Genomic DNA, 12271 nt, shown 5'->3' with positions numbered 1-12271 from the left:
ACTTTTATGATAAAGATTTTTTAAGAAAAGCAGCACATCAATGAAGGTCAGCATTATTTTCTAATGTTACCACATTTGAAATTTATACTGTGGAAGTATCTATTTTTTATTTTAGGACATGATGAGACTGAGGACTAGCAACTCTACAAGTGGGTCTGTTCAGGACAGTCACTGAACACTAGGGGGTGACGTGCCATATTTCATGATAGTACGTGCAGTGCCATTTTACTACAGAAAGCAAACTGAAATACAAATTGAACTTCAAGTATGTCTTAACAGTTCCCAGCATTTTAAAACATTTCAGTAAGATTAAACTTCATATGTCATCATAGAACAAACACAAATGGTTACTTGGAGAACAAAACCAACTGGTTTTCAGCGAAAACGAGAAGATCCTGACCACAGACAGCTAAGCCATTTTACTTCCCTACCTTTATCCCAGTAGAATCGGTGATGGATTCTTCTATATATTATGAAGGGATTCTAGAACGAGTGGCTTAATTATTTGCCAAAAATATGTGGATTCAACAGTCCAGATTGGAGAGCACAGCTAGGAAGATAGTTGTGACAGAGGGCAAGCTGCCTCTTGGGCCAGGGAGAATGGGAAGTAACCAAGTTAGGGTAGGATGCCTGGGCAGCAGTCTCCACATCTGGCTGAGCTTCAGAAAACCCAGGGAGTTTTTTTATAAAATGCAGATTGCTGTGCCACTCCCAGACACTCTCATTCAGAAGGAACAAATTCTAAGTAAAAACAAGTAAACTAAATTTAAACCAAAATAGATTTAGACCATGGAAATCTTGAGAGACTGTGACTTTTATTCCAGCCCTTAGGACTGGTGGTGGCATCACCTTACGTCCTCACCTGGAAAGGGCAAGACCTAGAAATTTTCATTCCCATCCTCCAGTCCCATCCTGAGCTGAACGGGAAAAGACTCCAATGACGAGTCTTCTCAGTATATAACATAGCTATGATTAGTACAGAAATAGTCATTTTTTAGGATTATAGAACCTCGGTCCATCTCTCTCAGATGTATGAAATAGTACACAATTTTCTTTCCTAGAGATTTATGTTCACCTACACAGAGATAAAGGGGAACCATCCGTGACAGTCTCCGCACTGTCTTGGTTTTGTAGAAGTTGCTCCTCAAAATTGCATTTAGAAGGGGCTCTGCAGCTTTCAGAAAAAGGAAAACCATTGGTTCTCCAGACCTTTCTGACTCTGATGTTTAGGTTCTAAATGATACAGTCAAACTGCGGGACAGACAAATACAGAGGTGGCCGTGTGGCACGTGCCTCTCGCGCGCAGGAAGCACTTCCGTCTCTAGTGTGGTGATGTAGGACACCTTTTCCAGAGTCAGAACAACCAAGGACCACCTGAACCTTTCAATTATAGAAGAGTCCACAGTGAATAGATAGTTGTATCAACTAACTGTTGAGAGGAGGTAGCAACCTAATGTTCTATATAACACCTACTTGTTTTTCAGCATTTTTTAAGGACCATTCAAGTTTAAATGTTAAAAAGAAAAAGGTGTCAAACTTAACTTTTACAAAATGTGATTCGCGAAAACTCTCCCAATTTCACTGATTCATAGCAAGAGGTCTGTTACCTTGTGACTCAGTGGGCTGCCACAGACAGCAGCTCTGGGTAGAATCCAGCCCCACGTGGTTAACGATCGATGGAATGAATCCCTTTATGCAGAGCCCAGAACCTTCAGTCCTCCCCTGGCCCTCGCTAAGTGTTACATTAGTAATGGTCACATACCCAGCTGGTGTGACATCAGTGAGCCTTTCAATTTGACCTTTGTTACATAGAGTACAGAAAACTTCACTGATTCTGGGGGGGAGAAAAAGGCAACTTAAAAATAATTTTAAAGGTAACTAGTCTTCATTTAATTGTCATAATCACTAGTACCAGGAAATATTGCAAAGTAGAACGTTGCATTCTAAAAATCTTTTATATATAATCTTTATTGCTTTCATGTAAACACAGTCTCATTCATCATCCTGTTTTTATTTTGTAGTCCTACCCCATGGTATTGCAGTATCGACCAAGAATTGATTTCGGTTAGACCAAGGGGCCTCGATCCCCCCGAGATGAATCCTGCACTTTGTTTACTCATCAACAGATCGCACAGTGAACGGTGTGTGGACGAGAGGGACACAACCAGATTTTCAGCATGCAAATAAGGCCATTTGTCTGTCTCTTAATTGTCAATTACATTTATGTTGTTTCTATTAAGAGTGAACCAAGTGCCATTCTGCTACTGAACCATCTGCATAAGGTATCTTTGCCGTCTCACGGTGTCCAGTACGGCCAGGGTTGGCATCAGCTAGGTGTGCAGCCGCGATCCAGCCTCCCGCGTAGCTTGCTTGCCTGTTCCCAGACTGTCCTGATGTTTGATTACACTAGTACTATGACTCTGTGTGGTGTTGCAGTGTTCACATACTTAGTATTTTATTAACTTTTGTTTAGAGTACTGTACAAGAAATAATTACTGTCTCTTGAAGTTATTTTGTATGGGAAAGTATTTAGAAGAGTGGTTTTTGAGCCACTGTCCTGTTCTCAGTAAGCTTTTTGTGTGTGAAATAGTTCACTCTTGAGTGTGCAAGTCTTTGGGGAAGAATGCCAATCATTCTTATCATTAGAGCACATGATAGCGGTAGACCTTTTCAGTCCTCCAGCTGTGTAGTCTGCTAGTTGCACAAGGAGAGCAGCTTAGCCCTCGGATTGGAAAATGGGAGGGGCTTCATGGAGACCTGAGGTTGGATTCACAACCATACAAGACGTTGACAACTGGTCACATTTACTCTAACAAAATTAATGCATCAGTAAGGTCAAACTTTCATAATGCCTTATGACAAGCAGGTGCTGCTTCACGAAACGTCACTGTGTATAGCCTGTTTTATGTGTGCATCATTATATTGTGGCTCCCATTTAATGAGTGCGGTGTCTCTCTTTAAGTTGGCCTTAGGTGTGTGTCATTGTGGCATGCAGAGGGTTAGGATGATTTTAAATATTAGGACTTTTAGAGCAGATAACATTAGCTATTTTATGGATTTCAGAAGTCTCAAGGCAATTACCAATCAAAACTGTTAGTTACCTATCACATTTCCAAACCATATGCGTAAAATAGAATAAATGCTGTGTAGTAGGTAAATATGCTAACCAAAATTAATGGTTTGAGGATATTTCATTTTAGATCCTGTAGTAATCAGGGGGAAACGGGATTCTGGTTTTATACATAAATTCATTAAGTTCAGAGCTGTGATAATGTCCTTGATTTTGCAGTTTTGTTAAGTCTTCCATTCATTTTGAGATTAGTCTGCAAGTCAAAGAAAGTCTTGTTACCTTAAATTATATGAAGAACTTCATTTTAAACCTTTTAAAAATTACAGTTGTTTTCAAAAAGCTTCTTTGGAAATCAAGTTTTATTAATTGCTTCAAAATAAACAAGTTAACCTCTAAAACTTAGGAAAATCTTGAAAGTTAGGAAAAACTCTTTTAGAAATCTGACATGAGCACAATCTGTGTGTTACACACATAGTTTTTATACTGTATACATTATAGATGTGCTACATTTTCCAGTAAAATGTATCACGGATTAATGCCTTCTGAATCTCAAAATGCTTCTTGTAACATTGTACAACTCTAAAAAACACATACAAAATACAGCTAAATCTTGATATATTTCACAACATAAAAGGCTGAAACTTCATAATTATCTCTTCCATGTGTCTTTGTATTAAAGTCTTCTATTGTTTTTGTTTTGACTTTTGTGACAAAGGTTATGGCAATGCTTTCTGAATTTCATTTTGTTAGATTGTGTTTGTGCCTGGAAGGACTCACAAGCAGAATTTAAAAGGCAGATTTTTGTTAACTCTTTAAAAATGGTTAGGTTACACTCAACCAAGAACAGAATTTACTCTCCGCTACAGAAATTATTTTGCTGTGCTATGAAATCCAGTTCCCTGACATCTCTAAGAAATTTTAAAATCGCAGTCAGATTAAAATGGTGTTTTACATATGGAAGTTAGTTAACTCAAAATGGATTGAGAGTGTGTTTTAAAAACCACAAATGAGACCTGCATGTGATTGGGTCTCCAGCCAAACTTACGGCCTTAAATCAGTTTTGTATACCTGATCTCTTTCAGTCTGGCCTGTTGCTGCCTCGTCTCATGTAATTTCACTCTTTTCCAAGGAAATACATAGGAAGCAATTATGGGATTGAGAATAGTTTTATATAAAACTCCTTTATTCCATGTTAACCTGTTAACATTTTTACTGAAATGCAGTGGAATATGTGCCAAAACATGTGAAAGAAAACCTAAAGAAGGGTATCAGTTACAAGTTAGGGAAAGGTACTCATTTTGTGATGGTCCTGAGTAATACAATGTTACTGTTAAGAACCATAGACTTCTTCAACCGACTTCTTTTGGTATATTCAAATATGATTTTCTAAGTATGGGACTACTATCATGTCTAGCAATACACTAATTATCCCCTAAGTCAGATTGTGGAATTTGTAAGAAACTAGATACAGAAAAAAATATATAGGCAACTTTTGTGGTTAGTTTTATCAGCTTAGGGTACTAATAAAAGTCTTTATATAATCATTTGAATCCGCAAAATTGGGAAATCAAGTTAAATTTTTTTAATCTATTGTTTCTTAAGAAAAGAACTCAAAGAACTTCACTTCCATAAAAGATTTTGCCATCTGTTTTCTCTGCCTTAGATATCAGAGATGTAAGAGGGTCAAGGAACCCAGGGTATAAAGAAGGACTGTGGCCTATAGATCCCACTTTAGCTGGGATCATCACATCCATTAATAGGAGAATCAGAATATAGCCTTTTCTCTAGATTAACAAAACACTTTTAAGAAGTATAAAAAATGAACTAAGAGGCTTATTGATGAGGTAATATAAGGTCTTTCAGTCTGGGGTGCAGGTACCTTGGGTAATATCTTTTAATTACTTTTCTAAAAGTGTATTATTTCTTTATTCATTGGAAATATGTCCCATACGAATATGCCACATTTATAAATGTAATGAGTTTGCTCAACTACATTATACACTCCAATTTAATCTAAATTTAAATGACTCTGTAAGGGGGAAAAAGTGTGTTATATAATATTGTGAGCTGTTTAGCTTTACTGAAATCTTTAAGAGAAAGTGCCTCATTGCTAAAGTGCATTTCTGTTTAGATTTGTTGCATAAACTTTGAGTTATCTGTACCTGTCTCTTATGAATGGTTTTGTATCTAACTAGGCACTCATAAGTAATCTCTTTTTGAAAGATTTTCATAAGAAATAGAGATCACCAAAGACATTCTACTGTTCATTAATAACCATGGTAAGAGAGACAGTTTTAACAGTTTGGAGGTTGGAAATTTTTAGGTTGCAGTTTAATTTTATATAGTTAGTAACTCAATAACCTTGAGTAACTACTAAAATATCACCAAAGAAAGGCTTTAAACTGAATTTTTGTGATGAGATCAATCAAATGTGGGTTTTTCTTGCAATAATCAGAGCACACTTCCTTTCAAATATGTCCCTTGTTTTTCCAGCATCACTTGATAGGTCTTGGGAAATCCTCAAAGGTGAGAAAGAGATGAAACACCACAATTGGCTCCCCCTGGATGCAAGGGGGAGAAATGCATCCTTTGAAAAGAAAACTAAAATGGAAATTTTAAATTCTAATTTGAGAAGCTCTTTAATCCATTTCATGGAGGCCATATAAACTAAAACTCTGTTTATTTTAGTTCCTGGGTTCTTAATAACAGAAGAAATTTTACTAAAGGCAGACTTTAGTAGAAGTGCTGACCATGCTGCTTACATGTATAGAAAAATAGTACATTCTATTAGACTTCCATAAGTAAATGCTTTTTTTGTATCCAAAAGCAAATTTTTCATAAAAGCCTATTTTTTTTTTAAGTAACTCTTTGTCCTGTTTCTCAGTGATTACTTTATTGTGATTAGAATTTAGCCGCACAGCCCAGTTTGGCACAGTGGGTCCCAGATCAAGAGCATATGCATCAAGGAAGCATTGCCACCCCCCCACCCCACCCCCATTTTCCTTGGGAGCGGACACTGGGGCCACCTTGAAGGTACAGCTCACACGGTGCAGTCTCTCTGATCGGCCACTGGACAAACCTCCTTGGAGACACTCTATTACATACTCTGGTTTATCATAAGGAATCTTCCAGCAGGCTAAGCCTTAGGACCAGTAAGACTTTGGTTATAGGAATTGCAAAAAATGAAGGAGTTTGTCATAACTTTAATGTTTGGGATGAGAAAACATGAAAATGCTCTTAATACTTTAAGATTTATATCCCTGCCCTAAGGAACATAACATGTCTGCCAGATCTGGCCTGTGAAAACCTGAAAAATATTAAATATACTAGAGACTCAGAAAGCCTTTTGAAAGCACAAAATAACCAGCCAATTCTGGATTTACTTGATATACCTAGTATTGTGTGTAGTATTTTGATGGAAAAACGTCAAATTGAAAGTTCATTAAAATGCACTTAAATACAAGATGTTTATGGTTTTTTCTTAAAGCAAAGACATTTTCTCAATAATTTGAAATTATTCTCTTCCTCATGTAATGTAGTCTTCACAAATAGTATGTTTACTCACTATCCTTACTGTATTTGCAAATAGAATTAAAATGCTTAAGCACTTCCTTTTCAGAAAGTTATGAAATTAAACTTAAATATAATTTATTTTAAATGCTCACTCAAATATGTATACTCATTATGCCCCTTTTTCTAGGATTCAATACTGAGACATTCAGAAATCCTTTTAGTTTTAATTCTCTTCAAATAGAGAATTAAGTGAAACAGGTGTTAAAATACTGGGTCTAGTTTTCTTTCACCTTTCAGAGCTTTGTGGAGTAAGAAACTAATCTAGAACAAATGAAGATTAAATATTTCTGGGCAATGTAGAGCTAGGAAACAGATCGTCTATCCCTAGACTTCCCCTCAGTCCACTGGAACAGGCAGAAGTTCTACATGTTAGAAATGTCATGGGATCAGCCTACCATTTTGGGGGGGTCGGTTTTCTTTTGCTGTATTTTTTAGAATGGGGATGGGGGCCTAAGTGTCCTTACGAAGCTGTGGCCCACGATAAGAGCTTGTGGGAGAGCGCCAGTGTCCGCGGCCTTCCCACATCTGGCAACACAACAGCAAGCACCAGTTTTTAATAGAGTAGCCCTCACGTGACAGAACCATCCTAGAATATATTGTACAGTTATGTTGCTAATTTTCCTTTGAAATATAAGATATTTTAAGCTTTTTTTGTCAAAAGTGGTAACATCTTAATACAGATAAAAACCTTTTTGTGGTTGTAAGATTTAGCTTATAAATCATTCAAATTGAAGTGAAAGATTACCAGGTCATTGTTAATGACTTAGTCTATTAAGAATATATGTATTTTTGTAAAGGAAAAGCACTTGTAGATATTTAATCAGTACAAGATATATGTCTGTTTTGCAGAAATAAAATGCTGCTTAGAGATTCTCTTTAAATATTTTTTATTTTTGTGCTCAAATGTATTTTCTGTTGATCTATGGAATGTTCTGTATAAAAAAGGTGTATGGTTGTACTGTTGGGCTAGATTCTTTTGTTTTTTAAAATCTGGACTTAGCCAAGTATATTTGACCATGTTAAAAATAGTATCTTTGTTATTAAATTTTTGATTGCATAATTTATTGTTGCCTGTCATCCTTAATGTTAGTTGTAGATTGCAGCCTCTATTAATTTCTACTGTAGCAAATATCATTAAAATCTGATGAATATGTGAGAGCATAGATATGCTCAAGTTTTTTTTTTAAGATTTTATTTTTTATTTTTTATTTTTTATTTTTTTAAAGATTTATTTATTTGACAGACAGAGATCACAAGTAGGCAGAGAGGCAGGCAGCGAGAGAGAGAGGAGGAAGCAGGCTCCCCGCTGAGCAGAGAGCCCGATGCGGGGCTCAATCCCAGGACCCTGGGATCATGACCTGAGCCGAAGGCAGAGGCTTTAACCCACTGAGCCACCCAGGCGCCCCAAGATTTTATTTTTTATTTGACAGAGATCACAAGTAGGCAGAGAGGCAGGCAGAGAGAGATGGGGGGAAGCAGGCTCCCCACTGAGCAGAGAGCCTGAGGCGGGGCTCAATCGCAGGACTCTGAGATCATGACCTGAGCTGAAGGCAGAGGCTTAACCCACTGAGCCACCCAGGCGCCCCTGCTCTCAAGATTCTTGAGCTGTTTAGTATTTTTTGTTCTGTTTTGTTTTTTGTTTTGGTTTTTTTTAAAGATTTTATTTATTCCTGAGCTGTTTAGTTTTAAGACAGTGGGCATACTTGAGGTCTGCACACACACACTTTAGAACAGTTTATTTTGTTAGCTCAATCAAATCTAAATACCCTTCGAAAGTGATGGAGTATCAAAGAAGGGCCCAAGTGAACTGAAAGACAGACTGCTTGTTAGGAAAGAGTTCGGTTTCATTAAGGCAGGCATCCCAGCCAGGAAGGCTGCGGTGACTCAGCTCTTCCCCACTCACTGCCCCTCTGGTGCCGAGCGCTGGCTGATGTTAGGGGCTAGAAACCCCAGGCCTTGGAGTGAGATGTGGAAAGTAGCATCCTCTGATCACAGTTTGACCCCTCCTCCTTTCAGCTTCAACCCCTTCAAGGCCAAGTTGCAGAATGGGAAGTGACACAAGGAGAGGACGGTGCAGGGAAAGTGCGGGGAGAGGCAGCACACTTTACCTCTGTCCCATGTCACTTGCTGGCTGGCCAGGGACTCTGTCACATGGCCTCCCCTACTGAGGTGCAGGCCTCAGGGAAAGCCCGGTTGCCCGGTTGCCCGGTTGCCCGGAGGAAAAGAGAAAACAGGTTTGTGACCTGCTGAGCAGTTTCTGCCCAACCCCCACTCGAGAAAAGGGGTTACAGTGTCTCAGTTTTTAGAAGCATTTTGTCAACACAGGCTCGGGTGCTGATCTTTTCACTAGAGAGGACTGGGGGGTTCTTGGGCAAGGAGGCTGAGAAGTGGGGGCAGCTTCAGCTTTCTGTGCGGGCAGGGGATTTGCAGTCAGTATTCTGCTGGAAGCCACAGAGAACCCTGCCAGACACCTAGACCCCTGCTGTGGAGTTTGGGGTGCCAGTCATCTCCACACAGTCAAGTGGAGAACCATGTCCAGAAAAGAGACCGTCCACACACGGCACCACTCCTACAGCCCAAAGCCCTACTCCTCCCACCGGCCCGCTCAGATCCTAGCAACCCAAGCAGGCGCCGTCCGGACTCTCCCCCTTCTCATCGCTCCTCGTGGCAAGTGCGGGAACTGAGGTTTGTCCTCCCATGGAGAGCCTGAGCTCGGGGAGGGATGCGGACAGCCGTCCTGCGATGTCCACACCCTCACACAACCCATCTGCATCTTAACTGGCACCGTGCAAACCACAGGTGGTGGATCCAGATTGCAGGGAGCAGGGGATGCCGACAACAGCCGCCAGGTGTCCCTCCCCTGCGCGTGAGGAAACCGGTCTTACTGGATTTGGGCCCCACCCTCATGACCTCATCCAACTTCGTCGCCTCTTTAAGGCCCTAGCAATAAGTCAGGGTCTAAGGTACTGGGGTCTAGGGCTTCAACCTAATGAATTTGGGGAGACACTCTTCAGTTCATAACAGAGAGCCACATGGTGCCCGTAAACCGGAGTTTAAATTCAAGGTCATTCCAGCAGTTTACTTAACACGGCTGAGTCTCCGTGTCCTCGTGGTAAAGATGGTAAAGCAGAACAGTAACAACTCACCCCACAGGCTCGAGGGGGAATGAGATGCCCCAGGACACGCTCAGAGCAGGGCCTGGGGAAACAGGAAGGCGTGGCACCATGTCTCTTCTCCAACTGCTGGTCACAGATGGACCCAGTGTTGCACCACTGTTCTCCCCGACTTGCTGGAAGCTAAAATGTGGTCAGAGAACTCAAACCTTGCTCACCGCACACTATTCCCATCACAGCGGCTCACAGAACTCACACCCACCCAACACGCTCATGCAGAGAGGGCCCAGCACGGGGTCAGCACGTGGCAGGCACTGGACAGGGTCTTCCCTCTCTTCCACCCCCATTTAATCAGCAGGATAAACCTATTTTAGCCCCCATTTTAGTGATATGGACGTAAGTCTAAGTAATCCCCAGAATGTATCTGGGTGTCCAACACAGGCCTTTCTTGGTCCAAAGGTGATCCTGTGGATCTGAGAGTTCAGGCATCTAAAGATCATGCTCAGGCCCTCCAGGACCCTCCTGGACAGCTCGCTAGCCAGCATGTACCGGAGGACAGCTGGCCTGCTAGTCCTGGGGTCCGCACACTGTTTGGAACACCCGCTGCATTTTGAGCCAGCACTGTGCTGGGCTCGGGATGTAGGCAGTCAGCCAAACAGATGGCCACCCCGATCTCTAGGAAGCTCAGGTCATCCTCTCTCTAGGAAGAGATAGACGTTGAACAAACATAGTAAATACATAATAAAAAGAGTGGTAAGGAAGCATATAAGAATGGGAGATCCAGAACTTTCTGAGAAGATGATGCTTAAGCCAGGACCTGAAAGAGAAGCCAGAGCGAGCCAGACGAAGGACAAGGGGAAGCATATTCCTGAGGGCAAGAAGCAGCACGGAGACCTCCATGCAGCCCAGCCGTCTGCAGGTAGCTGGTGTGGCCAGCGAGGAGCGACAAGGCAGAGAGCAACAGGAGAGCGTTCTGGAGAAGGCGGCAGAGGTCAGGCCCTGTAGATAGTTTTTGGTCCTATGAGAAGCTTGTATTTTACTCAGAGCATGATAGGAAGATTTTAAACAGGGGACTGATATCTCTCTTATATTTTAAAATTGTCACTCTGGGAGCTTTGCAGAGACTCGGTCATTAAAGGGGTAGGGCCTAGAACAAATGGAAACAGGTTAAAGCCTAGAGCAGGTAAGAAAAACCCAAGAGACCCAGGCCAGTGTCGGTACCCCTCAAGGTGAATTTAAACTGCTGTGGAGAAAAGGTTCCCCATACACATCAGCCGCAGCCCAACCCCAGCAGGCCCAAGTTCAGTGTAGCCCAAATTTCATGGGTGAAGCTGTAGATGGGGGTGGGGAACACAGACCAAGAGGGTGGGAAGAAGCTGTGAACCAGAGAGCAGCAGCCACACCCGAGCTCCCACTCCACCTTAGGGAACCCTCAGTAGGCAGGTGACGGGAGCAGGGGCAGGGAGGGAGTGTTTGGAGTGAGTTTGGAGTGAGTAGGGGCAAGGATCCTGAAAAGCCTGTTTGGAGTGAGTAGGAGCAAGGATCCTGAAAAGCCTTAGCCACCAGCCCAGTCCAGGGCCGTCACCCATGGGACTTGCTCCCATGGGACTTGCTCCCTGCCGAGGCCCCAGCCTTGCCCAGTGAGGCCCCTCCTCCATCCTGGAGGCCCAGTCCCCCAAAACTGCTCAGAGGCCTTGTCCAGGAGTCCCCCATCCTCCCTCTCCGGGGCTGGTTCTGCATGCCCTCTCCCCCAGGCCTTAGACAGCCCTGTCCTGTTACGGGCGTCAGGGGATTAGGGGGAGGGAACACACAGCCCAATGCCAGCGCGGGTTCCCCTGATCACCTCAGAAGTCAGTGAGACCCTGAAGCAAATGCGACGTTCAAGGAGAACTCACAAGATGTCATTAAAACACCTACTTCTTTGTGTCGTTCCCAGTCCCCTTCCACTGGGCGAAAACATCAGCCATCCCCACAACTTTCTCAGTGCACCTTAAGTCACAAGACACGCTTTCAATTCAAAATCAGAATGGCCACCAGTCCATTCACCAACACGTCACTCTTCATTGAAGGAGGACACTTCTTCCCTGCTCCTCAGCGGGGCCTGGTAAAGGTTTACCTTCCTTCCAAAAATAGAGGATGGTGGGTTTCCCTCCTTCCCTCCTCCTCTAGGGTTTTGGTGCCCAGTCTGGAAGCAGGAAACCCAGCAGAGCCAAGCAGGTTGGAAGCAGGCTCCCAGCAATCCGGGCCTGGCATTTCAAGCTTTCTCTCCCGGTCAGTGGAGGATCCCTCTCCGCTATCTCAGCCACCACGCCCTTGGCCGGGAGCCATGCCTGGATTTCAGTGGGCTGTTGGCGGCCACGCTCACCTTCTCTTCTAGCCAGCTCTCGCCTTCCACAGGAGCTTGTCTTGGGCAGGATCCCTTGTTAGTGGCTCCTCGCGGATGCTCCTAGCTCAGGTCCCTCAGAGAGTCCCAAACAGACAGGTAACACTGCCCCACTGCCAAACAGGAGTCTGT

At 42.6% G+C, this 12271-nt stretch overlaps 1 protein-coding gene across 2 annotated transcripts in view; it reads left to right on the top strand.

The window, feature by feature from the left end:
• The window catches only part of PCGF5 (polycomb group ring finger 5), a 67688-nt gene extending 61756 nt beyond the window's left edge, over positions 1–5932 (top strand). Inside the window, exon 9 of one of the 2 annotated variants that reach the window (XM_080822583.1) lies at positions 2022–5932. In XM_080822583.1, the coding sequence (XP_080678709.1) occupies positions 2022–2069 (48 nt within the window). In that variant the 3' untranslated portion in view covers positions 2070–5932. The remainder of the gene's footprint in view (positions 1–2021) is intronic. The other variant, XM_080822582.1, reaches the window with a different exon arrangement.
• Positions 5933–12271: the final 6339 nt, after the last annotated feature.

The sequence above is a fragment of the Martes martes genome (genome assembly GCF_963455335.1).
Source record: "Martes martes genome assembly, chromosome: 14".
Classification (NCBI taxonomy): domain Eukaryota; kingdom Metazoa; phylum Chordata; class Mammalia; order Carnivora; family Mustelidae; genus Martes; species Martes martes.
Note: the sequence above shows the minus strand (reverse complement) of the source record. Positions and strands in the feature narration are given on the sequence as shown.